This window comes from Malaclemys terrapin, chromosome 6, assembly GCF_027887155.1.
Source record: "Malaclemys terrapin pileata isolate rMalTer1 chromosome 6, rMalTer1.hap1, whole genome shotgun sequence".
In the NCBI taxonomy this organism is placed as follows: domain Eukaryota; kingdom Metazoa; phylum Chordata; order Testudines; family Emydidae; genus Malaclemys; species Malaclemys terrapin.
Genome location: NC_071510.1, coordinates 83956053 through 83982364, shown reverse-complemented (window position 1 = coordinate 83982364; position 26312 = coordinate 83956053). Strand labels below are relative to the sequence as shown.

At 39.4% G+C, this 26312-nt stretch overlaps 1 protein-coding gene across 1 annotated transcript in view; it reads left to right on the top strand.

Moving 5' to 3' along the window:
• The window catches only part of MSH3 (mutS homolog 3), a 200506-nt gene that overhangs the window by 48963 nt on the left and 125231 nt on the right, over positions 1-26312 (top strand). Inside the window, exons 9-12 of the mRNA XM_054032575.1 lie at positions 12508-12620; positions 13658-13772; positions 23656-23740; positions 24402-24511. Of these exons, the coding sequence (XP_053888550.1) occupies positions 12508-12620; positions 13658-13772; positions 23656-23740; positions 24402-24511 (423 nt within the window). The remainder of the gene's footprint in view (positions 1-12507; positions 12621-13657; positions 13773-23655; positions 23741-24401; positions 24512-26312) is intronic.

The following is a 26312-nucleotide window of genomic DNA, read 5'->3' as shown; positions in this document are numbered from 1 at the left end:
CAGTATTCTTACTGAATTTTCATTATGGCTCTTTAAAGTTCAGTCTTGCTACTGATGACTTTTCAGGCTTTCAACATGGCTGACATTCAGAAACTGCTGCTAAATTGTTACCTGACACTGAATGCGGAATGGATTTTTGAAAATATGAAAGTTCTGTGTCTATACGGTTTATAAAGAAAGCAACTCCCAAAACTTTTTACAACATGAGACATCAATTGCCAAGAAAAGAACATGAAGTAATGGTGTAAATAAGAAATGTTAAGAATTAGACAACAAAAAACCTATCTGAATATTCAAGACAAGTATGTTTCCTTTTTAACTAGTTAGAATAACAGGCTGTTTTAAGCAAGAAATTCAAGAATGATTGCAAATTTTCTGCCTGACTGCCAAGAATAATGACCTGTCACTGTAATCTGAAAGCAGTGATACAGAAGCCTTCATTTCAGATCTAAATTAAAATCAGATGTTTTGGTCTTCAATTATTTTGACCTTCCAACTTTTCTGTTTAGCTCATCATTGTTTGAGACTTGTGTGGAATCCCAGAAGATCATATGCAGTATCAGCTAAGCAAAGTCCATCATTTTGTAACAGCATTATTAAAGCAGAAGGTTTTACTTCAGATGAGTATAAGGTGATATCTGCCACTTATGAGAACTGTTTGAGTTTCTTCTCCTAGAATCTGTACCAGGCACATGTGAGAGAATTTCCTGGAAAGCTGGTTGGTTCTTAACTATAGCATAAAATCAGAATTGGAATATGCCTTTTGTCCATTTCTATTTTCTAGGTTTGTTTGCTGCTGCTCATTAACCCAAATTCATGGATCTGTGTGCAGAATTTTTTAATATAACATTTAATTTTTACTACTTAATTCTACCATCTATTTCCAAATAGTGGTTAGTCAGTTTTCCTACTGTAGGCAAGGCATAGACCAAGTGCCTCCTAGAAAGTACAGCCTTCTGCTCCACTGGGGAGACTGCCATGCTTGCCTCATTTGCTGCTTTTCTGGATTCTTGTCCTCTTTTGGGGGTTCTGTATTTTTTCTCTTTTCTCTAGTGTATCAGTGACCCTATTAGAAGCAGTTAGACTGGCTTCTCCAACTTGTTGCCATCTGCATTCAGGCCTTCAGGCTCCTTTTTTGCAACAAAGAGCTGGGCCATCTTTAGAATTGGCTGGAAACAAAGATGAAGCACTGTGTGATCTGCCATCTCTCTACAGACCACAAGCCCTGTGGACTCCAGACTCCAGTTTGGGAGCTATCAGCGTAGTTTACATCATTGTGCAGGAGTTGTTTGTGTTTTGTTTTTCTGTTTGTGGAAACAGCTTATTCATATAGGGGATAAATGAGAGTTTGGAATTCCTGGTATTATTCAACCAGGCTAACGAAAGAGCAGAAGTTACATCTTTGATGGGGAATTTAGTCCTTGACAGGTAGGATTGTAGCCAAAGCATAGGAAATTAAAGCAGGGAGAATGGAGGCAAGTTCTAACAGACATGTAGAGGATCCTCTTCACCTGTGTTATTTACTCACCAAAAGTATTTCTCTTGTTACATTCATTTCAACAGCACACACTAGCTTCCTGGCAGCTTCCCCTTTACCCTCTAGCTCTGAGAGTAAGTGTCTAGGACTCTCCTTTCATCTGTATCCTTTGAAAATGTAGGGTCTACACTTCAGTGTAAAAATTTGTAGCTGCTAGATTGTGCAATAAACACTTTAACTTCTGGATTCTAGGAGAAGTTCACCCTCCTTAAATAGTGACGCCAGAAATCTGTTGTTTTTTATAGTCGTGTTTAATTTTACATATTTTACTTCCACAGCCTCACGTAAGAAAATGTTTGTTTCTGTGAAAAAGTACTAAATATTTTGCATTTGTGCATATAGGTTCCAAATAATTTTGAATGTGTTCGGAGGGCCAGTGATATTTTTCATAATTTATATAACAATAAATACACACAAGGTTGTTGATAGTTGTTTGGCTGCGTGTGTGTGTTCTCTCTGTATGCTTCCCCAGCTCTGCGCAGAGAGCAGAGACAGCCGACTTTAATTGAACTACCCAATAAATTCACAGACTCCATTTTCAGCAAAGGAACTTGGTCACATTTATTGCTGACGAAGCACAATGCTAATGCCCAGGCTTAATGGTTACAGGTACATTAGCACACGTATGCTCGTGACAATGGACTGGCTCGGATAGTGGCAGGACTTTCCATTATCCCCTCGGCCAGACCCTGACATCCCCTCAGCGATACCTCTTTATACCCCAATGCAAAAAAGTTACATATTGTCCCTCTGACGTATTTGGGTGCCACTTATTGTTTTGATCAAAACATCTCTATCCATCATGCTGTCATCCTGACCTTATCTTTACGATGGGTAGGGTGTTCCTGTTATCTTTGGGGAATGTGCTGGTATCAGGGTGTTCTGGTACCCACCCTTCTGGAATGTGTTTGCGTGTATATTCTTGTACCAGCAGTACTTAGGATTGTGTGTTTCTGCAATATCAGCCCTGTTCTTGCCAGATTCTGTGAGCAGAGCCTGCTCTTGTTCACAACTTAACTTTGCTTTATAGCAGCAAAGCTTTAACCACTACTTTAGTTCAGGCTTCTGATACAAGGGCTTATGTTTCAGGCCCACTTCCTGCTACAGAGATCAGCTCATACTCAGCTTTTAAAGGGGACTTCAGTATGGGCTGGGAAAAATACTTAAACATTGAACGTGTCCATCTTTTATAGGCTTGGTCAGGTATAGTTTTTCTTGTTTATTTACTGTAGCAAAGATTTGTATTTGAATGAAGTATATTCCTCCCTACAGTTAAGTCATAATACTGAGTTTGTTGATGCAGTCTTTCTGTGGCAACATACTGTGATGTGACAAACACATGATTATGGCTTCACTGCAGGATCTGGCAGGAGGGAAGCTTTTTTCAATAGACATATCTTTTATAATTATAATGGTAATATACCATAGAAGAACAGAGGGAAAGAAAACTGCTTTTGGTTCAGATATCCTATCTCACAGAGATCTATGCCAGTTTCAGGTCTCTGTCTAATAAAACATGTATATTCTGATAATGTAGTCTTTTGGGACAAAAAGTTGTAGGTTCAAATTTTAAACCAAGATTTGGACTTGTATCTGCAGATTCTGCATTGCAGTGCTATGGACAAGAAGTGAGGGTATGAAGAAGCATTAGAGATGCTATGCTTTGAATGAGATGTTAACCCAAGGTCCCAAGTGCCCATCTCCAAGTCCCAAGTGCTGTTTAACATCTCATTTTATTTTCATGCCGATGTATGTTTCCTTCTCCTCTGTCCTTGTAGGCATTTTCAGTGCTGTCTGGCTGTTAAACTTTCTAAAGCAGCTTGACACTTTTTAATGTGAAAAGCACTGCATAAAAACAAATTCTGTGGTATTTTCAGTTATGTCACTTATTATGAGGTAATGTTTAAAAACATTTTGCTTATTAGTACAGATTTAGTTGTGAAAAAAGGTGGATTAGGTAATAACTTATTATGTAATTATATATTATGAGTTATATAATTTAGTGGACTATCTTCTGCTGGTGAAAGAGACAAGCTTTCATGTTTACACAGACCTCTTCTTCAGATTGCATAAGCTTGAAAGCTTGTCTCTTTCACAAACAGAAATTGGTCCAATCAAAGGTATTAGCTCACCCGCCTTGTCTCTGATATCTTGGGACCAACACAGCTACAATAAACCCTGTAAACAGATTTAGTTGTGTTTATCAAAAATTGCTTTTGTGTTTTAAGATTTCTTTTGAAAATATTGAATCAATTATATTTAGAAATTGCAACATCATTGTCTCCAAATTTAGAGCTGAATATACCAGGAATATAAAACATGGTTTGAAACTGACACTATAGATTTTATGGCTGTGGAACTGTGATATTGACCATTTCTTATTAATTTCTCTAATTGAGCTGATCCGACAGTGTTTTGCAATAGCCTTATTACAGAGATTGTCCTATTTTTTTACCATTGGTGTGAATTATAACTGGCTTTTGGGGAAAAAAATCAAAAGCTGATTAAAATGATTATATAATTCCTTTCAGTTACTTTCCCTCTTCCAAACATAACATGAACATAAGAATGGCAATATTGGACCAGACCACTGGTCCATCTAGCCCAATATTCTGTTTTTCTACATGGCCAATGCCAGATGCATCAAGGGTAATGAACAGAACAGGGCAATCATCAACTGATCCAACCCCAGTTGTCCAGTCCAGCATCTGGCAGTACATAAGAATGGCCATACTGGGTCAGACCAAAGGTCCATCTAGCCCAGTATCCTGTCTTCTGACAGTGGACAACGCCAGGTGCCCAAGAGGGAATGAACAGAACAGGTAATCATCAAGTGATCTATTCCCTGTTGTTCATTCCCAGCTTCTGGAAACATCAGAGTCTTAGGGTGGCATTGGGTGGCATTCTGGATCATCTTCGCTAATAGCCATTGATGGACCTATCCTCCACAAACTGATCTAATTCTTTTTTGAACCCAGTTATACTTTTGGCCTTCACAACATCCCCTGGTAACAAATTCCACAGTTCTGGAGCAATTGTGTAAATGAGACCTTTTATTTTGACTCTTACACTACTTTTGTGAATAAAGGCCGTTTTCCATGAATGATAGGTTTCAGAGTAGCAGCCGTGTTAGTCTGTATCTTCAAAAAGAACAGGAGTACTTGTGGCACCTTAGAGACTAACAAATTTATTAGAGCATAAGCTTTCGTGGGCTACCACCCACTTCTTCGGATGCATATAGAGTGAAACATATATTGAGGATATGTGTATATATATCTCCTCAATATATGTTTCACTCTATATGCATCCGAAGAAGTGGGTGGTAGCCCACGAAAGCTTATGCTCTAATAAATTTGTTAGTCTCTAAGGTGCCACAAGTACTCCTGTTCTTTTTCCATGAATGATAGCTCTCTATTTCTTTTCAGTGGACTATAGTTTGTCACTTAGTGAGGCGTTTTCTTTTGTTGTGCCTATTTGCATTATATGATCTGGTTTTAGCAGGGGAAAAAGCCTGCAGTGTTATATTTACTGTATGTACTTTATTTTTATAATATTCTAACTTAATATCAGAAATACACTACCATATATGTTCACGACTACATATCTAGGTATAAAATGTCAGGCAAGTGTTGTTAGTGACTTTAAAAATCCATATTTTGTTTAAATTTATTATAAACAATGAAGAATTGATTGATTGAGACTCTGGCTTTTGCTTTTTGGTCAATGGCAGTGCAATTTTTTGTTAATCTGATCTGAAGTTTTAAAGGATTTGAACCTTTAAAAAAAAAGTACTAGATTTCTGTGGATTTAAAGGTCACACTTCTACCTTTTACAAGTTTAAAAGTGAAGGAAAATCAAAGAGGAGGCAAATGGAAGCTAAAGCTAGTGTAACTTAAACTGTTTGCGAAAAACAATTTTATTTTTTCAAGCCAAGTTTGCTAAGTATGTTGAAGGAATCACAATTACTATGGCAGAGGGCTAGCTCTGCTATGGTTGCGGTTAAAGAGGAATTAATGAAGAGGATACAATATTCAATGCTGATTAAAATTTCTACCCAACAAAACTAGATCTTAATAAGAACAGGGCACACCAATATTTTTAGGTATCTGAAATGGAATTAGCAGATTAAAGTTGCCTCAAATTTACTTTTCTTCTTTAAGTGATTGCACATGTCCATTTCACTCTTGGTGTGCGCACGCCCTGTGCATTGTTGCTGGAAAGTCTTCCCGTCAGGGTAGCTTGAATGCCCTCTGCTGCTATGTGCCAGTGGTGCTGGTATAAATGGCTCGGCCGACCCCAGGCCCCCTCAGTTCCTTCTTACCACCCATGAAGGTTGCTGGAACTGCTCATCTTGATTTTGCAAGTGCTCTCAGTGGATTCTTTATACTGTGTATCCTTGTGTTTTGTTGTACATAGTTTAGTGTTACTGTTTTTAGTACAGCTTGTTAAGTTTTACCCCATCTGAGAGTTTTGGTTGATTTCTGGTGCCAAAAGATGCCTTGTTCACCTGGCTTAAAGCACTGCATTTTCCTGCAATAAGGCTATGCCTCTGAGTGACCCGCACTCAAGTTGCTTCAGGTGCCTTGGGAAGGCTTGTATCAGGGAGCATTGCCAAATTTCTAGGGACTTTAAGTCTTGCACAAAGGAAGACTATGAAGCCACTGTAAAGTTTCTACTCATGGAGGTGGCCTTTAAACCTCCATCTGAGCCAGGTTGGTCAGACTCTGCACCAAGTGCTTCGGCATTGGTCAGGAGTGTGCTTCCTACCGTGCTTGAGTCCCAACATTGCTCACCATCCTAAGTGCCTAAGAAGAGGCAAAAGGCTTCTAAGCAGACTGCTGAGAGTGGAAGATCCCCTGCACCAAAGTCTAAGAGTAGAGTGCTGTCCAAGTCTAAGCACTGCTTCAGCACTGCAGAACCCAGCACCATTAACTCTGTTACCTAGGGAAGTACCATAGAGTCTGGAGCCAGAGGGAGCATCTTAGACATCTGGGGTATCACATCTTACTGATACCATCTCAGTACCAGAGGCATTTCGAATAGCCAGAGATCTCTTAAGCCTGTCGGTGTCAGTATTGCTGGCAGTTTGAGTTGTCACAGTCAGTGCCAGCAGACATGGGGAAAACAGCAAGGTCACTGCAGCGCTCAGTACTGTGCTAGTCCCATTTACCTCAGATGGTTTGCCTTTCGGTACTGTCAAAGGGGAAACTTGCAATGCTTATCTCTTATAATTCTACTTACCATGGAAGGCTCATGAGCCAAACATCAAATATTAAGTGGAATTGTTACCATAAGACTCCTCCTTTGTCTAATGTACATAGTTATATAGTTATCTCTGGAATATTTGTTAATATGTTATACAGTTTGTACAGCTTGAGAATAACTTATCTGGTAGCAAGCAGGAGCAGAGGGGGTATGACCAGACCATGTCAGACCATGCCAAAACGTTGATCTGACTCTGTGAACTGCAGAGAGATGGGGGAGTAGCCAGGATGTCCAGAACTGTGAGAGAGACTGCTAGCAGAAATGATATTATCCGATCTTTCCTCATATCAGCTCTGAGCTTTATTACCAGTGTCCTTCAGACCTCATTTCTCAATATTTGACCACCCCTTTACACACACAAATGACAGTTCACTCAGGAGATAAATGTAATAGATAAGTACAGTAATTAAATTTATTTATTTTATTTATTTAACTCCTCACTTAACATTGTAGTTATGTTCCTGAAAAATGAGACTTTAAGTGAAACGATGTTAAGCGAATCCAATTTCCCCATAAGAATTAATGTAAATGAGGGGGTTAGGATCCAGGGAAATTGTTTTCACCAGACAAAAGAAAACACACACACACAGAGTTTTAAACAAACAATTTAATACTGGTACACAGTGATGATGATGATTGTGAAGCTTGGTTGAGGTGGAGGAGTCAGAGGGTGGGATATTTCCCTTACTGCTAAATGATAAACTAGCAATGGGCTGAGCCCTCAAAGGTTAACTCTCACACTCTGCAAGGCAGCAGGAATGGAGGGAGATATGCGCATTTCCCTTAAGTACACTGCCTTGTTAATTAGATCAGCTTGCTGAGATGCAGCTGCTGCAAGCTCCCTCCATCCTGAGCCCTGCTCTATGGAAGATGGGGTAAGTAGGGTGCAGGGGGGAGGGGGACACCCTGACATTAGTCCCCCTCTTCCTTCCCTCCCCCCTGCACAGCAAGCAGGAGTCTCGGGGAGCGGCTACAAGGCAGAGGGCAGGAGCCGCACATGGCAGTGGGGGGAGGGACACCGCTGAACTGCAGGCAGCTGCTGCACAGGGAACTTAGGGGAGTGCGGAGCTGATAGGGGGGCTGTTCACCCTGGTTCCAAGCCCCCACCAGCTAGCTGCAAGGGGCTGCTCTTCCTGCAATCAGTAGACAAAGCAGGCGGCTGCCAAATGACGTTAGAAGGGAGCATTACACAACTTTAAATGAGCATGTTCCCTAATTGATCAGCAATGTAACAATGAAACAACGTTAACCAGGACGACTTTAAGTGAGGAGTTACTGTAAATGATTTAGTCATCTAGTTTCTTTTGATGTCATGGAATACATTTTTTTATAGGAGGGGTTTAACTGAGTGAAGGGGTAGAGGCTTCATGTATCAGGAGGGCATTTTGTGCACAGGAGGTAGTATTAAAAGTATTATTTGAGGTCAGACTTGATCTAATGGTTTCTTCTGACTTTAAACTCTATGAAACTATAAAACAGAACACTAATTTACAAAAAAAAAAAAAAATTGGCATTACTTGAAAGCTATTTTTCAGTAATAAGTATCAAAAGCAGCTATTTACTAATTGGTAAAATATAAAGTTATGGTTTTCATTTTATTTGACCACTTCAGGAGTAAAGCATTTTAAGGAAATACTGTAAAGTAGGGCCTGTTCACATACTGTTTAACAACTATTAAGAAAACCAATCTCTTTCAGACAGGGACTTTGTGTCTTAGTGCCTCGTCTGTGTCTTAGTGCCTTGTCTATCACTAAGCACACTATACGAAACAAATTATGCTTTCTAAATCTGCAATATGTGTATCACATGGGGAATTGCTCTGTATGCATTTTAGTTGGTTAAAAAAACCAAAAACCCCCCACACCAGAAAATTGTTACCTTTTTCTCTTTCAGAAGAACTGATGTTCAGAATGAACTAATAGGGCCCTTTACTGATTTTCCTGTGTGCTATGGCTGCACTTGTACGTAGAAAACAAAACAGTAGTCTCCATTTTTATTTCTTGTAAAGAGTTAAATGTTGATTTTTAGATACTAGAGACAAGGTGGATGAGGCAGTATCTTTTACTGGGCCAACTTTTAGATATGTCCATCAGCCACTGTTATAGTTGAAGGGACTATGAAATTAAGATATCCATTATAACAGTGAACACACATTTTTTTCTAATAGAGTGACAGATAAAACTACATGCAATTTTCTTAAATGTCTTTGAATGTACATATGCTTCTAGGTGCTTAAGGAAACATATTAAACACAGTACAAAAGACAAAAATACTGAAAGAATCAGAGGTTTTCCTTCAGTTCACTTGAATTTAATACACTGCTTTCCACAATGAACTCTAGTTACCTTCCACACCATTTGCCTCCTAGAAAGGATATTTACTTTAGACGACTTCAGAGTTCCACTTTGTTAAAAATTATAATTATCTAGTGTGTGCTCAACACCAGGCTATAGGGGGAATAACAGCAAAACACATACAGTGGCACAAAAAGAAAAAAAGTTTTCTCTTTAGAAATGTTCGGTTTCTTTGACTGGCTATTTTTGGGTAACAGCTTCTTCTAATGGTCCTTCTCAATTTTAAATCCGGAAGTAAATGAAACTATCAATATCAAACTGTGTTTAACAGCCACTCATTTATAGAGGTTTTGACAAGAATGATGATTATGAAAGTTGACTGGAAGTTGAAAATTCTGATTTAAATTGGGATTGGTTTCTGGAGTAGTGTCATCATAACTGATTTGGCTATAATCAGAAAAATGGCCTAAGGATAATAATGTCACTGAATAGAGGATAAAAACATCAATGATTTCTTCAGCAAATTTTGTTTTTCTAGTGTCTTGGTGAATTTTAGGGAGGGTGGCTGCTGGATTAATAAACATAAAATTGTTAGCATACTATGTAAGTATAGCAGTTACATCTGTATCAAACGGATGTTCGATAATACTATAGAATTCATATTCCAGATATCTTAAAGATCTTAACAAAGATCTGAGTTGGTTTTTGTCTGATTTTAAATGTGCTCTACTTTGAGGTATTTCTTATATTATAAATGGAATTTTTTTCTTCTAAAGGCTTTGATTATTTTGCTTGCACCTTTGTAACATTATTCTGACACAAGAGGAACTTTTCCAAAAGTGCCTGAGTAAAATAGGAGCCTAAGTCTCAGTGACTTTGCAAGTTTCAAATTTTACCCAAGGTATACTGTTTGTTGCTTTCATTTGCCAAAATTTTATATAGAGGGAGATAACTTGTATACAGCATCAATGACAGAGAAATTCACTTGATGTATCATGATAGAAAATGACACTTCACTGCAGCAAACTACACTAATAATTGTTAAAAATAGATATAAACTTTAAAAAAATCAATGCTGGGGCAGAACCAGCAAGCCAAGTATCAAAAGGGTGGGTGGGTGGGGCTATGAGTATGTGGAGGAAAACCTCCTATTTCAAATTCAATTTCAAGAAATTATCTCTCCAGGCACTCCTAAACTTCACTGTTTTGAAAACAGACACTATTGTGAGGACACAATAAATAGAGCCTAAAAATAAAATCCCATTTTAAAAAGATTTCTTTAGTCTTGCCTCTGGGTGGGTAGGATTTAAAGACCTGCTCTCTTGCAAGACTGCCTCAAAGGCCTGCACTCTTCTATGCTCCAGGTAGCATTCAGTGCATGTTGGAGAATTTAATACTAAGACTGACTTCTTGCAAATTGTTCAGGTGGCCATAGATATTAAATTAGGTAGCTTAGACCTAGGGTCATCACTGGCAAAATGAATGACTATATTAGAGTAGATATAAATGTAGGTTGGTACAAGCTAAAGGAACAAGAAGGAAAATAATATCTCACTGCACTAGTGTCAATGGTGGTGGTTTAAAAAAAAAAAAGTGATCAGAAGTCATGTCCACCCCCTTCAAGAGTGATAGCAGATTCAACAAGAGTCCTATTTATATCTATAGCCTTACTTAAGCATGTATCAATTGCAGACACCTGTAGAATGGCAGTTTGGTCCTCTGTTCATACCTTTTCTAATCATTATTCCTTGGCACCTGCAGCACGATCAGATGCTGCTGTAGACAACTCAGTTCTCTCTCCTATATTGGACTGTGCTCCAATCCCTTCCCCCTTTTTTAAAGGGGTACTGCTTGGGAGTCACCTGAAGTAGAGTACCCACAGGGACACTGCTCAAAGAAGTGCAGTAAATGGAGTTATTTGAGATGTATGTCTCCGTGGGTGCTCTACTATCTGCACTCCTTCCCTTCTGCTTTGGAGTCTCCCTTGGTAGGATTTTGTGGTGGGGAAGGAACTGAGAGTGGTTCGCCCATGCAGCCCAACATAGTCTTAACACGGACATGAGGATGTGTGGGGCACATGCATGGGGCTGAATGGGCACCAACACCAAAAATCTCTGATCAGTGGTGCAGGCATGCCTGAAGTGGAGCCGCCACAGAGAGAGACATCTTGCAGAACTCCAGTTGCTGGACAAGATGAGTAACCTCTCCATCTTTTAATATATGGGACCCATACACAAAAAAGGGCCCTTCTATCAGTCTGAAAAACATTCCATTCCTATTGTATATATTGTATAGTACTGTAACATCTAGAAACTCCACTGAAGTATCAAGATCCCATTGTGTTGGGTGTGGTGCAGACAAATAAAGATGATGCTCCCTTCCCCAGATAGTTGTCAGTCAGAAATGAACAGGTGGACAAAACAGAAATATGTTGGGGGAGAGTGGCCTCCCTCTTTTTGGGAGATACCCAATGAGCTGTAGGCCAGCTCAATGTCCTCAGGTCTATCATGTAGGAACTCTCTGCCAGCTTCATTCTCTACAGTGCTCCTTCCTGGGAACTATGGGGGGAGATCTGTCCATCTCCCAGGGATGGGTCCCACTGAAATGGGCTTCTCCCTTTTTAAGGCTCCTTCTCCAAGACTGATAGGCCTTGCAGGTGTGGCAGGGCTGCCTAAACCTAAAACTGCTCTTTAACCCCTTCTTGCCTGGTGTAGGATTTGTATACAGTGTCACAAGGAGTTATTCCACAACAGCCATTCCCGATGAACTATTCCTGATTTTGTGTGGATGCTCTTATTCCAGAATAAGGATGGTTTATTCCAAATTACCAGTAGTTTAATTGTGGATTAAGCTAATTCAGAATAAGGGATTCTTATTCTGAAATAAGAGCGTTGACAAATGTAGTTAGTCAGGAATAGTAATCTGCTTGAAATTCACACCCTACCTTATTCCACATGAAGTTTCATGTGTAGAGAAGCCCTTACCCAGGAAGATATCAGCTCCTTCCCTCTTAACTGTGTTGACTGTGAGAGTTTTTACAATTCTGAGTTGTAAAAATTGGTTTCATCATTAAAATCAGAAGATATAGTTCTGAAAACACTCAGGAAACTGATCTGGTGAGTAGGAAGGTGCCATTTTTAGGTAATCACTTTTGGGAGTATAACTTTAGTCATACAGAGTGTTTTATGGAGAGAAGGCAGGTTTTTAATTTAAAAAAAAAGTTAAAATTGTTTTAGAATCCTTCTTAGATTAGATGCCGTAACTGATGTCTTCATTTACTATCCCCTGGCTTCTTAGTAATAAAAAGAGAGGAAAGAGGAAAAAAATATTGAGTTGAAGTCTGAGCTTTCTTTAGTTCGTAAAAGGAGATTAAGAATTGAAAACTAATGAGCATTATTTTTTTCATTCCAGTTTACGAGATGACAGAATTCGAATAGAAAGGATGGAAAGCATTTATTTTGAATACAGCCATGCTTTCCAGCTGATTACTGATTTTTATGCAAGAGGAATGCTTGATACCACAGGTACTTCATTCAGAAAGTCTTTGAAATTTATAGTGCTGGTTAGTTGCTATATAGACAAATACAGGCTAGTACAATGGAGCTTGGACCGCTAGGTCTGACTAATACAAATATTTATTAATAACTACCCTCTGAACTGGTACATAGTTGCGAAACAAGTACAGTAGCTGGAAAAAGGCAGAAATGTAAAGAATATGTAGTACTGTAGATATTTCTGAGAAGTTACCTCTATTATGTCTCTGACTAAACTGGAGAAGAATGAAAGTAGATGTGGAATTTCACAAATTTCAAGAATGATGATGTGATCTGGAGAAGTGAGCAGTAGGCTAGTAGTAAAGAATTCTTAATATTTTTTCCCAATCTGAAGATACTTACTTTGAAAACTTAAATTCGCACATTGTGTAAAAAGTGAAGAAAATTTGGCAAAAACCTATGAAAATGTTTCTTAATTAACACTCTGCTAATAAGAAACAGTTTAAAAAGCACACTTATGCTTGTTTCAGTTTCTCTGCAGTAAAGTCTGGTAAAAGTCCTTTTTATGTTGAGTTGTATTTTATTGCAAAATTTGATACTGTTGGTATTGGGGTGGAGGTTATAGTAGAGAGTAATAGGTAAAAGCAAAATTCTACTTTCATAAAGCAACTTTACAAAACAGGTCCTGATCTGCATGGGCAATCATGTGCACCCGTGCAGAGCCAGTGCCACCTTCATGTATCAGATTGCAGGATCAAGGCCTTAGTCTGTAAATTTATAAATCATCTGGACTGATAATCAGCAATTTCTAGGGGAGAGTGGGGGGAACTGAGTGCAAAGTCCAGTATTTTATATCCCCATTTGCATTGGAACAACACAGAAATTCATAAACTGTGCTGTCCCAGTTTGTAAATGTTATTTTGAAAGTTCATTTTTGTTTTATAAACAATATTTTTAACGCTTTCACAATAAAATCTTCTATCTGTACTTGACTGAATTGAAAAATAGATAATCATGTCTCAATTTTTAGTGGCAATCATTTAACAAAGGAAATCATATTTTTGCAGGTTCTCAACAACTGTCTATAATCCTAAACTTGGATAAGCCTGTGATTTGCTCTTTGGCAGCAGTAATTATGTATCTCAAAGAATTTAATTTGGAAAAGATACTTTACAACCCGAGGTAAGTTATTTTATATAAATCTCAGAAAACCAAAATAATGATAAAAATGTGCCATCTGTAAGGCCCTACTTGAATCGCGGGATGATCTTCAAATAATTGTGGCTGAGTTGCAGACAAGACCTGGAAAATTGCGGAAAAGTAATAATGGACCTTTATTAATAACAGTAATTTGGAAAAGCCAGAGTAAACCTATTTGTTTAAGAAAAACATTCAAGTATTATGTCATGCTTGCTAATTTTTTTGATAGTCAGACATTTTGCTGCAACTATATGATGTTAATTAAAAAAAAGTACAATATTAAAATTCAGAAGACTAAAAGTCTTAATACAATTACTGTAGAAATCAAGTCCAGTCACTTTAGCCTTTTACATTTTACAGGCATTGAATGTTAGTGCAGTACTAATTGCATACTCAAAATGTATGCAAAATTGTGAAGTGTGCAAAGTAAGCTAATTAAAATCAGAATTGTGGTTGAAGACTAATATTGCAGGATCTACAATTTCCGCAATATTGTGAATGAAGTAGGACCTTAACCATCTGCCATTTTGTAAATTCTAGCTGGCAACTTCCCTTCTACAAAATTAGTGCACCTGCTTCTGGGATAAACCTGGTCTTTGTAAACATGATGTTCTACAGTTGAGTTCCTAATTAACACTAACAAAACATCAAGTGATATTCAATAAAAATCATTAGAAATAGGAAAGAATACGCTTGTAGTCAGTACTAACAATATTTAAATTGGCTTGTACTACAGCCAAATGTAATTAAAAACAAACAAGCTGCAGAAACTGATACTGTCATGGGAAATGAAAAAGTTTGTTAATAAAGCCCAGACACCTTATCTCAACTTTACTTCTGTTTTGTTTTGTGGACAAAAGTCTGCTGCTGCATTTTAAAGATTTTTTTATGACCATGAGCCTTGCCGATATTTTATTTTCCTGCAAAAATATTTCACGCACTTTCTCTTTAGCTTTTGAAGCACATGTGTATTTAATGTATCCAAATGTTTATGAGCTTTTTGAGTCTGAATCTGGTCACTTATTTAAAAATTTAAAACACATTGACAAATCCAGGGAGTTTAGTGGGTGGTACCATATTGGTGGGTAAACTACCATGTAATAAGTTTATGGGAAAGACATTAAATGCATAGGCACTGACTTCCCCTCTAGTTGGGGGATGCTCAACCTCCACTCCAGGTCCCGCCCCCATTCCACCTTTTCCTCCAAGTCCCCACCCCTGCCCTGCCTCTTCCTGCCCCTGCTCCACCCCATCCTGCCTCTTCTCCGCCTCTTCCCCGGAGCGTGCCCCATCCCTGCTCCTCCCCCTTCCTCCTGGAGCTTCCTACATGCCACGAAATAGCTTTGTTCTCTTACAAAAATCTAGTTTCACTACCTCACTGTCTTGTAAAAATAATATGGGCAGGTGAACAGCAATAGTGGGCGTGGCAATAAACCAAAGCACACAGAATACTTAGGTTTAGTTGGTAGATTTCGCAGCTGACAAATGTCCTTTTCACTATTGCAGACCTTTTTTTGAAAACTTAGAATTTTTATGCATTACAGAGAATTTTTAAAATCTGAATTTTAGAAGAGATGATATTTGGGCTTGTCAATCTCTAACATTTTTCTAATATTGGGTTGATTCTAAACTGCTTACGCTTATAAAATATACATGGTGTAGAATAACATATTTGGATTTTTGGCTTATTTGGATTTGGTTTGCTCCTACAAAGCCCCCCTTTTCCCTCCATCCAAAAAAATATACAAAATATTAACAACGGAACACTCAGCAAGCCTTGTAGATCTGATAAGAAAAAAAAAGCCTTATGATATCTCCTCAACTCTAAATATCATCTCCCATACCAACATGCCAAATCCCTCAAGCAGCATCTTAGTCACAGCACTCCAGTCCATCCCACAAATCAGATTTACCTGAAAAGAGCCTGTTGAACAGGTAGGTCCATCTTGTTGTGTGCAGAAGATCACCAAATATGAGTACTCATAAACAAAGGAGCAGAGTGAGTTCTAAAGTCAAGGACCTATAATTCTTGAAAGTGTTGTATTGCCATGGACGGTGTTGGCTCAAGTGCCTTCGATGATTTCCACTGCTGCAATAACACACAAAAAGGCAGATGTTCTCTCAGATAGTGTGGACCCAAACCTATTAGGACTTTAAACACCTTAAATTTCACCTGGAAATCATTCAGTAGTACAGGTGCAATGTACTCTCAGTGTTAGACCTTGCTTAACAAGTGGGCTGCCACATTCTGCACTAGCTGCAAGTTCCAAATTGAGTATAATTACAGAATGGGAAGGAAAAGGATTAATGTAATAGGTGACTCTTGACATAACAGGCCTGACCTGAATGTATGAACAAAGAAAGCACCTGAATGGAAAGTTTAAAGATTTCCTGATATCCTAGAGTTACACTACAAAGAAAATGCATAGTGTTGAGGTAATTGGTGATATTGTACTAAGAAACTTGTCTTCTGTTGTACTTCGTTGAAAGAAGTGATGCCGGTCACCTATACTCCCTTGACTATCTAATATGGGGACTCCCTTTCTAGTAGCTACTTGTTTCCTGGGGCTCTGCTCATTGTTAGTAACATGTTACATATAGAAATATTGGGCCAACTCCAGCTTCAGTCATATTAAAAATAAACATTAAAGATGTCAGTAAAATAATCCATAAGGTTAATTTCTGGAAAGGGAATGCATTTTATGCAGCGGGTATCAGATTGTTATTTTCTGCAATTCTACATGAAGCAGATAAAATAAATGCTTCTGCCACACTGACAGACAACTTAAAGTTGCTGAGAGAATTTAGGTCAATGAGCATCTACTAATGAGTCAGTGAGCATGATGTGTGCTGTGAGATACAACTTTCAGTCTAAGAAGTTTATAGATCTAATGGAAGCAGGCTTAGACAAAGGAAACATTCCTTTGAGTTATGAAGAGCTCCTGCAAATTGCTAAACATCAGTTTTGACTGCTTAGAGAATTACGGAACTAGTTTTCAGGATAGTTTTTTCCCACATAAGTAATGAGGTGATTCTCTTGCGTGAAGTACTCCAGATTTGTTAGTACTCTTCAGGAGAGGCTTTTAAATACAACAGTGAATAAGGAAACATCTCTATTACAGAGGCATATTCTAATTATAATATTGTAAGACTAGATGACCCTTTATTTCTGTGTGATTTCTATCAAAAGGGTGAATAACATCTAGCAGGAGATTTTCTGAGGCACAAAGGGCAGTTAGGCACAGTATTTTAGTTGAAAATCAGTGGGAGTTGGGTGCCTAATTCCCATTGGCGCATTTGAAAACCTCTTTAGTACTTTCAACAGTCAAAGAGCATGCTGGTTGTAATCTTCGTATTGGTTAGCTCTTAGAGCACAGTTTCCTAGAGTTTGGTGTCAGTTATTTGAAAGGAATTCATCAACTTCCAGAAAAATGTCCTGTTTGAGTAATTTAGAGAGTACAGTGGGGACCAGTGGCCAGTAAATGATGCAACTTTCAGGATCTGCAGTCAGAAATATTTCATGTGTATGCATTGTGGATACCATCTCAAAACTTTCATAAACTAAAAAAGAAGAGTTTTAAGGAGGAAAACTTCAGAATAACTGAACAAGAATTTTATCCACATACGGTGAAATTCACCCCCCAGTACAAAGTCTATGCATGACGTAAAGTACCACTTAAGCTCTTAGAATAGGGTTTATATGGGGCATGCACCTTATGCTGCACACCTTCTGTACAGAGAGGGTGAATTTCATTGTTAGTTACACAGCAAGATCTGCATTGTGCTCCCTTTTCCTTTTTTCCATTTTGTAGACAGCATTACACTTATATGCTGAATGACTCTAGCTGCCAGAAAGCAGTACACAAAGTAGTCATTTTTTTAGCCCTTTTTAGGACTAACTTTGTCCTCCCTCCTCCTTTTTCTTTTTCTTCTCAGCCTAGAACTTTTGTGCATCTATTCTGTCCAGTCTGCCTCTCCGAAGTGGTGTGTTCTGGCAAATAGAAGAATGAAGAAAGTAAATGAAAGAGAATAAGAGATTAGTGAAGTGAAGATGAGGGATAGAAGGTGCTTGCCCTTATACGGGAGAAGTTGTCTATGCAGTGTAATCATTTAGCCTGCTTGGATATTACCATATTACTGTAGTGACGGGGGTGGGTCAGATACCATGTAGGTAGCACTCACAAGTAGATAGAATCCCTGAAGGAGAGAACCAGTCAGTAGCCAAGACTGATGGTGGGATGTTCTCCTTCAGTTGTGTCTTTTATTCCTAGGGTGCTGTTACAACATCTGCCCTAGTGTGATCTCCTATCTCTGAGCTCCATTTCCTCATGTTCTGGCTGTACTTAGGAGCCTTCCCTTTTTGCTTTCCTGATTTAACTACAGAGTTACTGTCTTGCAGCAAGTATCAGAGGGGTAGTCGTGTTAGTCTGAATCTGTAAAAAGCAACAAAGAGTCCTGTGGCACCTTATAGACTAACAGATGTATTGGAGCATAAGCTTTCGTGGGTGAATACCCACTTCGTCAGACAAAGTGGGTATTCAGTCACGTTAGCTTATGCTCCAATACATCTGTTAGTCTATAAGGTGCCACAGGACTCTTTTTGTTGCTGTCTTATAGCAGTAAAGGCAATTGGATGGGGTGAACTGAGGTATCATCCTTCCTCTGTCACTTTGAGAGTCCTGTACTAATTCAGGATAAATCAGAGAGCAGTTATCCTGTTCCCTTCAGTTCTACACAACCCTGACTCTCAAAGCTTCAGGGCCTGGCTGTCGGACTTACCCTTATATTCTGCGAATCCCTGGACTCCTGTACCTAGTCCCCATCCACATCAGGGTTGCTAGCCTTGTGCCACTCTTCACTGGTGAGCTCGAGAGTCAGGTTGATTAAACACAAAACTGCCCCTGAAATTTGGGTCCCACATTACTCAAGCTTAGATCAGTACATGTCTTTATCATACCTATAATATGATGTTTCTGAGAAGTAAGCATGGCATGGGGCTTATGTGATTCTCTCTCGGGGAGTGCAGAACTATAGGACACTGTTATCTCTCCCTCAAGAAGAGAGCTTGCTTCCTGCCACACCAGTCTATCCACCTCACCAGCAAACTCCTCGAGACTGAGTCTTAACCTTGTCTTGCAGGCAACATTCAGTGAACCCCTGTGTGACATTTTCCGGGATATAATCTGGACCGTTGAATAGCTATATCCCCTTAATTTGCTATGCTATGCTATGCAGCCACAAGGGACCTGCTTAGTCTCTCCATACCGGTATCACCAGCAGTAGAAGGCCCAAGGATGGTACCAGTGCCTCCTTCTCATGCCTCACTATGTCAAGATCCTGCGGTACTGCTACCCAAGCTTATGCAAAAGCCTGCGCTCTTGAGAGGAAAACCTCCAGTGATTTTTCTGGTTCCACCATCCCTGGACTTGGGCTACCTCTCACCAGACCCATCTGGATTTGCCACTCCATTGTCAGAAGTATCCCACTCTTCTTTGGTCTTGGAGGTGAGGTCTTCTGTATCCCATCCAGGATGGGTAACATACCCTCTCATCAGAGACTTTGGGACCATGTGCTATGCAGCAACCTCCCTCTAAAGATCAATGGCCCAGGCAAGGATGGGTTCCAGGTGCATATCACTGGCTGTTCTGGATGCGATGGGGGCATTCTCCCTCCAGTTAGGACCCCGCTCCCCCCTGCTGTATTGCTCACTGTCATGGAGAGCACACCAAAAACATTGGCACCGAGTGCATCATTCACTGGTACCGAGCAGCTAGAAGTCACCCAGGCAGCTTCTTCACCGCAAGTCAAATATCAGCCACCACCCTAGATGCATGCTGTTTCCTATACCTCATCACCAGATGAGGCTATTATGAGCCAACAACTGACCCTCCACCAGAGGACCACAGGGCTTATCAAGATCTTGTGAGAAGGGTGGCTTCTGTACTTGACACTGAGACTGAGGAGGTGAATGAAAGTGCTCACAAGTTGGTAGATATTCTGGTATTGGCAACCCCAGCCAGGGTAGCTTTTCTGATTTTATGGAGCCATTATGGAGCCAGTTAAGGCTCTTTGGTAGACACCCACCTTTTTGCCTTCCATCGCAAAACAAACTGAGAGGAGATACTTCGCCCCTTGCAGGGATTTGAACATTTCTGCTCCCACTCCCACCCACCCGGGTTCTCTTGTGGTGGCAGCTGCCAATGAGTGGGAGAGACAAGGACAACATGCTGGACAAAGAGGCACAAACTTTATTCCTCAGGAAGTCCGCAACTCAGAAATGCAAACCAACAAGCACTCCTGAGTCGTTGTGACTTCACTCTCTTGGGGAGTGCTATAAAATTTCAAGACAAGTTACCAGAGAACTGTAGGTAGGAGTTTGCAGTCATGGTGGTAGATAGTAAGCTGGTCAGTAGGATCGCTTTCCAGAACAGTTTGGACAATGCAGATTCAGCTGCTTGAACCATGGCATCAGCTGTTACTATGAGAAGGTGTTCGTGGTTGTTGTCATCTGGGCAACCCCTAGAGTCCAACAGACTATCCAGGACTTTGCTTTCAAAGGTCCCTAATTGTTTTCAGAGAAAAGGGACAACAGGCTTCATAACCTTAAAGAAAAATACTATTTCTTTTGTTTATCTTTTTTATAGTGCAAATATTTGTAATAAAAAAAAATATAAAGTGAGCACTGTACATTTCGTATTCTGTGTTGTAATAGAAATCAGTATTTTTGAAAATGTAGAAAAACATCCAAAAATATTTATAATACATTTAAATTGGTATTCTGTTGTTGTTTAACAGTGTAATTAAAACTGCGATTACTCGTGACTTTTTTAATCTAGTTAATTTGTTTTGCATTAATTGCATGCATTAACTGCAATTAATTGACAGCCCTAGTATTTATTTTGTATTTTTCTGATCTTGCATAATTTAGTTAATATGGTTGGTAGTTCAGTCATTTCCTAGTTGTTCTGGGTACTGACACCTGGTACCAGGGAATGCTTTGGTCTCCAGGCTTTACATCTTGCAGTGACTGCAGAAAATCCCAGCCGATGACTGACCCTCATTCTTGGTGCTAACGTGCCTCAGTGAGGGTTGTGTCTGTGACAGGCACCAGATCTGCAGGGACTTTTAATCCAGAACAATAAAGGATAGAGATGAGACTTCATCACCTTGTCATGGCACCCTGCGTCTGCCTTCAGAGCCTTCCCGCTTGGAATGGGTATTGAGTTCATCAACTTCGGTTAGGAGTACTGCTCCAGTCATTGCCAATTCCTGGCGTGTCTCTGCTTCCCTGGTGCCAAAAAAGAAACACCGGCAAAGGGGTTCCAAGGACTCATCCAAACAATTGAGCTCTTCAGCACTGTCAACCAGCAAGCATGCGGGAAAATGGGATAATGGCTCCTCAGAGAGGAGGTGCTCCGCAGAGCTGATATCACCTCATGCTGGCTCGTCAACTCCAGCACCCAGGCTGGTGCCATTGAGACAGACTGCTGCTGGGGTATCATCTCAGCCCCTGGTACTGCACCCTTTGATGCAACAACAGCAGCATCAGGGGACCCTCTTGGTACCAATGACAATAGAGGCGTATGCAACGGTGCAAGATCTTTGTGCCTTTCAGTGCCAGATTTCCTGGTGGTGCAGGAGTTCACTCATCTGGTGCTGGTGTCACAGCCTTTGAGTGTGGTTCAATCGCTGGTACTGCAGCCTGCTTCAGTTTGTCCAGTACCTTGCATGGCACCATCAAGAAGCAAACCTAGCATGTTCTCCCCAGTGCCTGCATCTCTGAGGGCTCACTTTTGGACCTTGCCACTGAGTGATATGGCGCCTCCCTGGTCTGGAGACTTTGTCTTGCATTTGAGCTAAGCTTCAGGGAATGGAGGCAGGGTACTTTCATTTATGTTAGTTCTGGAACTTGCTATTACTGCTTGCTGGACATATTTTGTATTTACAGTCAGAGTTTAAGGACAGAAGGGATCACCAGGTCACCTAGTTTGACCTCCTGTGTCTCACAGGCCACCAACATCAACCCCCCAGCACCCACACACTAAGCCCAGCAACCAAAATGAGAGCAAAGTATTACAACTGTTTATTTATAAATTTATTTATGTAATATCCAAATGCATCCTTTATGCTTTAAGGAACAGGTAAAGAGACAGAGTCCTTGAACAGATGTGCTTGAGTGGCGACAGAGTTGAACAGCATACTATGACAAATCTGAACACATCAAATGGAAATAAAATTCTGTTTGTCGGTTATTCACCTACTGGATCTTAAGAAGATGTGGTGTGATGTTTTTGAAAAGTTTAGTAGGACTCAGGTTTGGATAAAGATATTCAGAACCAAATGAAGAGAACCCCTACTTAATGCTTTGCTAATAGCAACAGGTCGTGGTTGAACATAATAAATGAATAGCATTTAGATTTAGTTGGGGTTGGTCCTGTTGTGAGCAGGGGGTTGGACTAGATGACCACCTGAGGTCTCTTCCAACCATAATCTTCTTTGATTCTGATTGTTTTGCTGCTCATAATATTGTATATTTTGGAAAATGCAGTTGTTTTGCCTATGAGATTGTTTTGGTATTTGACTTTATCTGACTTTACCAATGAAAAGGCATTGTAATCCAGAATAATGATTATTAGTAATAATTATTTTATTTAGTGACATTAACACGAAGGTATGCATTTTATAGACACGTTAGAAAACACAGTTCCTGCCCAAAAGAGCTTACAGTCTAATGGGAGGGGGAGATTTACACCTCCATCCCGATATAATGCTGTCCTTGGGAGCCAAAAAATCTTACCGCGTTATAGGTGAAACCATGTTATAGCAAACTTGCTTTGATCCACCAGAGTGTGCAGCCCTGCCCCCCCCCCCCCCCCCCCCCCCCCCCCCCCGGAGCTCTGCTTTACCCGAATTCATGTTATATCGGGTCGCGTTATATCGGGATAGAGGTGTATTTTGTAAATCCTATCTGAAAAGTCATTCTCTCCAAACTAAGAGGACTAACAAGTGCCCTGAATTTTGTACAAGGAGCAGTCAACAGTATTATTAAGCTAGACAATCATGACTTCATTTGTCAAAACATGTTAGTGAATATTTTGCGCTCCCTTTTCTGTCCCGACCACCACACACCTGTGTCTGAGTATAAGGAATTACTTTCATATCTTACTTGATTACTTTTTAAGATGGGCTTCATTCTGTGAGTTGCTTTTAATTGCTGTACAAACATTAGAAACCTGTTAGTCTGTTCTGCTGAGTAATATGTCAAGAAGTCAAAGCCATATCATTTTGGTCATGGTAACATCATACTAAAAGTAGGATGGAATCATTAAACATATCCTAATGTTTATTTTCCCCTAAATAATTGTGATGGCTGATTATGATCAAATCTATTCTTAGAACTCAGGACATCTGTGTTATCTGTATTGCACATGCTGTTTAGATAGTGGGAAATAAACTGAAATCTGTTCTTCTGTTGAAACATCATAGAAACTTCCTTGGACACCGATAAAAGAATACATGTCATTCATTTTCCTGCTGGCCTACAGATGGGAGGGGTGGCTAGTGTGCTGGACTAGCAATCTGAGAACTGGGTTTTAGTTTGAGCTATGTTGTTAGATCATTGTGCGACCTTGGATTAATTGCTCAGATGCTCTGTGCCTTATTTTCCCTGTCAGTCACATGATTGAGATCCTTAGTTGAAAGATGATATTTACGTGCAGTTATTTTATTAGTATAGTTTATTTGATTTGCTTTCCATTTTTACTTGATGTTGCACCACACAGCCAATGTTTGATTTAAGATGTTTGTGTTTCACTGATGTCTCTTTCTGCACTGGCAATATGATGTCTGAAATGTTTTTTCCCAGTAACTTTAAACAGTTATCAAGTGAAGCTGAATACATGACAATTAATGGGACAACACTGAAAAATCTGGAAATCTTACAGAATCAGGTGAGGAAAATGTAATAATTTATTGATAGAGTCTGACATTTTCAAAGCTGTCTATAGAATTTAACTGCACTAATCCCAATGAAATTAATGGAAGTAGTGCATCTAAATCCCTTATGCCCATTTGAAAATCTCACCCAGAAACTTTAAATGCTTTTAAATAGGAACAGATTGTAAAGGGAGAGAATTTTCAGAGCCACAAATGGCAGTTTGGCCTCAACTTCCATTGATTTTTCTAATGGGAGTTAAGGATCCCACTGCCATAGGTGCCTTTGAAAATCTCCTCCTGAGTCTGGAAGCTCTTGAGCAACTTCATTCCAGGCATTTTAGTGTGGGGAATTTTTTTTCCCACTGCCAACATATCACTGGCTCATGCTTACAAACCTCATTTAATTTGTAGAATTCATCTCTATTATTTTGTGAGGCTGTCTTGTGAGAAAGCATGCTTGCTAAAAGAGGGGAAAAAATAATCTTAAATATCTTCTGATTCATTGTTGAAGATATTTTACATAACACTTTTGCATACAAGTGGCCCTTGTTCAATTCTAGTATTTGTAAAACTAAACGAAATGAATTTTATTTAATACTTGGATTGGTGTAATTATTTAAGGTATATGTTTAATTATTCAATTAATAAAAAACAGTCTTGCTACTTTTACCATAGACTGATATGAAAACAAAAGGCAGCCTATTGTGGGTCTTGGATCATACCAAAACTTCCTTTGGACGTCGGAAACTAAAGAAATGGGTGACACAACCTCTTATGAAATCTAGGTAAAGTAACTCTTTATCTTAGAATTAGCCTGCGCTTTATGAATCATAATGCTTGCTGAGCACAGCTTTATTTTTTCATAAGATCTGAGGTCCGTAGAAAACTTAGGATAGGTAATTAAGTGGTAAAAGTGTGATCTTCATGTTATGTTAAATTGTGAACATTGTAAATCTGCCAATTTCTGTTTTGCCACGGCACATATAAGAAGGTTCTAATAACAATAGGAATTTAGAAATTGTCATACAGAATCAGATTAGTGGTCCATCTAGACCAGTATCTTTTTCTCTGACAGTGGCTGATACCAGACGCTTCAAAGGATAAATATGGAGATATACCTATCTCATAGAACTGGAAGGGACCCTGAAAGGTCATCAAGTCCAGCCCTCTGCCTTCACTTAGTAGGACCAAGTACTGATTTTGCCCCAGATCCCTAAGTGGCCCCCTCAAGGATTGAACTCACAACCCTGGGTTTAGCAGGCCAATGCTCAAACCACTGAGTTATTCCCCCCCGATAAGCTGCACATAGGGAAAGTTTCTTCCTAAGCCTGCCACTCAGTGCTTGGCCTGTGCCTTGAAATGTGAAGGTTTATATCCCTAATTTATTTTATTCTATTAAATATAACTGTGGATATTTTTGTTATGTCTCTAAATCATGTATTTTCTTTTATCAGTTTTAAATTTGTTGCCTTTAATTTAATTGAACATTTCCTTGTTCTTGTAGTATTTGACCGAGTAAATAGGAACACCTGATTTAACTTCTCTGAAAATACGTTTTTTGTAATACCTCTAGCGCAGTGGTTCCCAAACTTTAACAGCCCGCGAACCCCTTTCTCTAAATTGTGAAATCTCGTGAACCCCTTTCGAAAAATGAATATTTCCAGGATTTTAAATTTAAATTTCCTCAGTGTGATGGATGCGCTTGCTTTGCTCTGCATAGCTCTTTGAAGTCCGGAACCTTTGGAGAAAGATAGTCTCAGGTCTGGTTCGGCATCAAATCTGTTTCTGTATTTCGTTTTCAGATGTGCATATGAGGAAAACGCTTTCTCGCAGAAGTATGTTGTTGAAAATGGTAACAAAACTGCAGCAGCTTTTTCTGCTAGAAGGGGGTACTCGTTTCTTAAACTCAGCCAAAAGTTGATCAATGACAGATTTCTGAAACTCATTCTCAGTTCGTAATCACAGGAGATCTCAATCAATTTCTCTTTTTCCTCAGTGTTCAATATCTGTGTTGAGAAAGTGGTATCATCAAAAGGGTTGCGAATCCAGTCATTATCGCCTGATATAGCTGGAAAGTAATCCCTGAATGTTGTGCAAAGTCCTTTTAGATGTGCAGTTATATTGGTTTTAGTGCACTGATCCAACTGAAGTTTATGTTCTGCCAGGAAGTCATGAAGATTACTGAAACACTCAGTTTGACTGATTGTTTTCCAAACAACTTTCCCAGAACTGCAACTTCTTTATCATGGATTCAACTTGCTCTTGCACATTGAAAACTGTTATATTGAGACCTTGAAGAGATAAATTTAGGTCATTAATTCTTGAGAAAATATCTGCTAAATAAGCTAGGCTCTGGTGCCAGACATTATTTTCCATACAGCTGGGAAGGTGGAAAGGGTGGCTGTTGAAAAAAACTAGGATTTCCGTTCTAAGCTCAAACAAGCGCACCAGGATTTTGCCCCGTGAGAGCCATCTAACTTTAGTATGGGTCAACAGACAATCGTGTATACTACCCATTTCTTCACAAAGTATGTGAAATATACTGGAATTTGTTGGCCGTGATTTTATGAAATTCACCATTTTCAC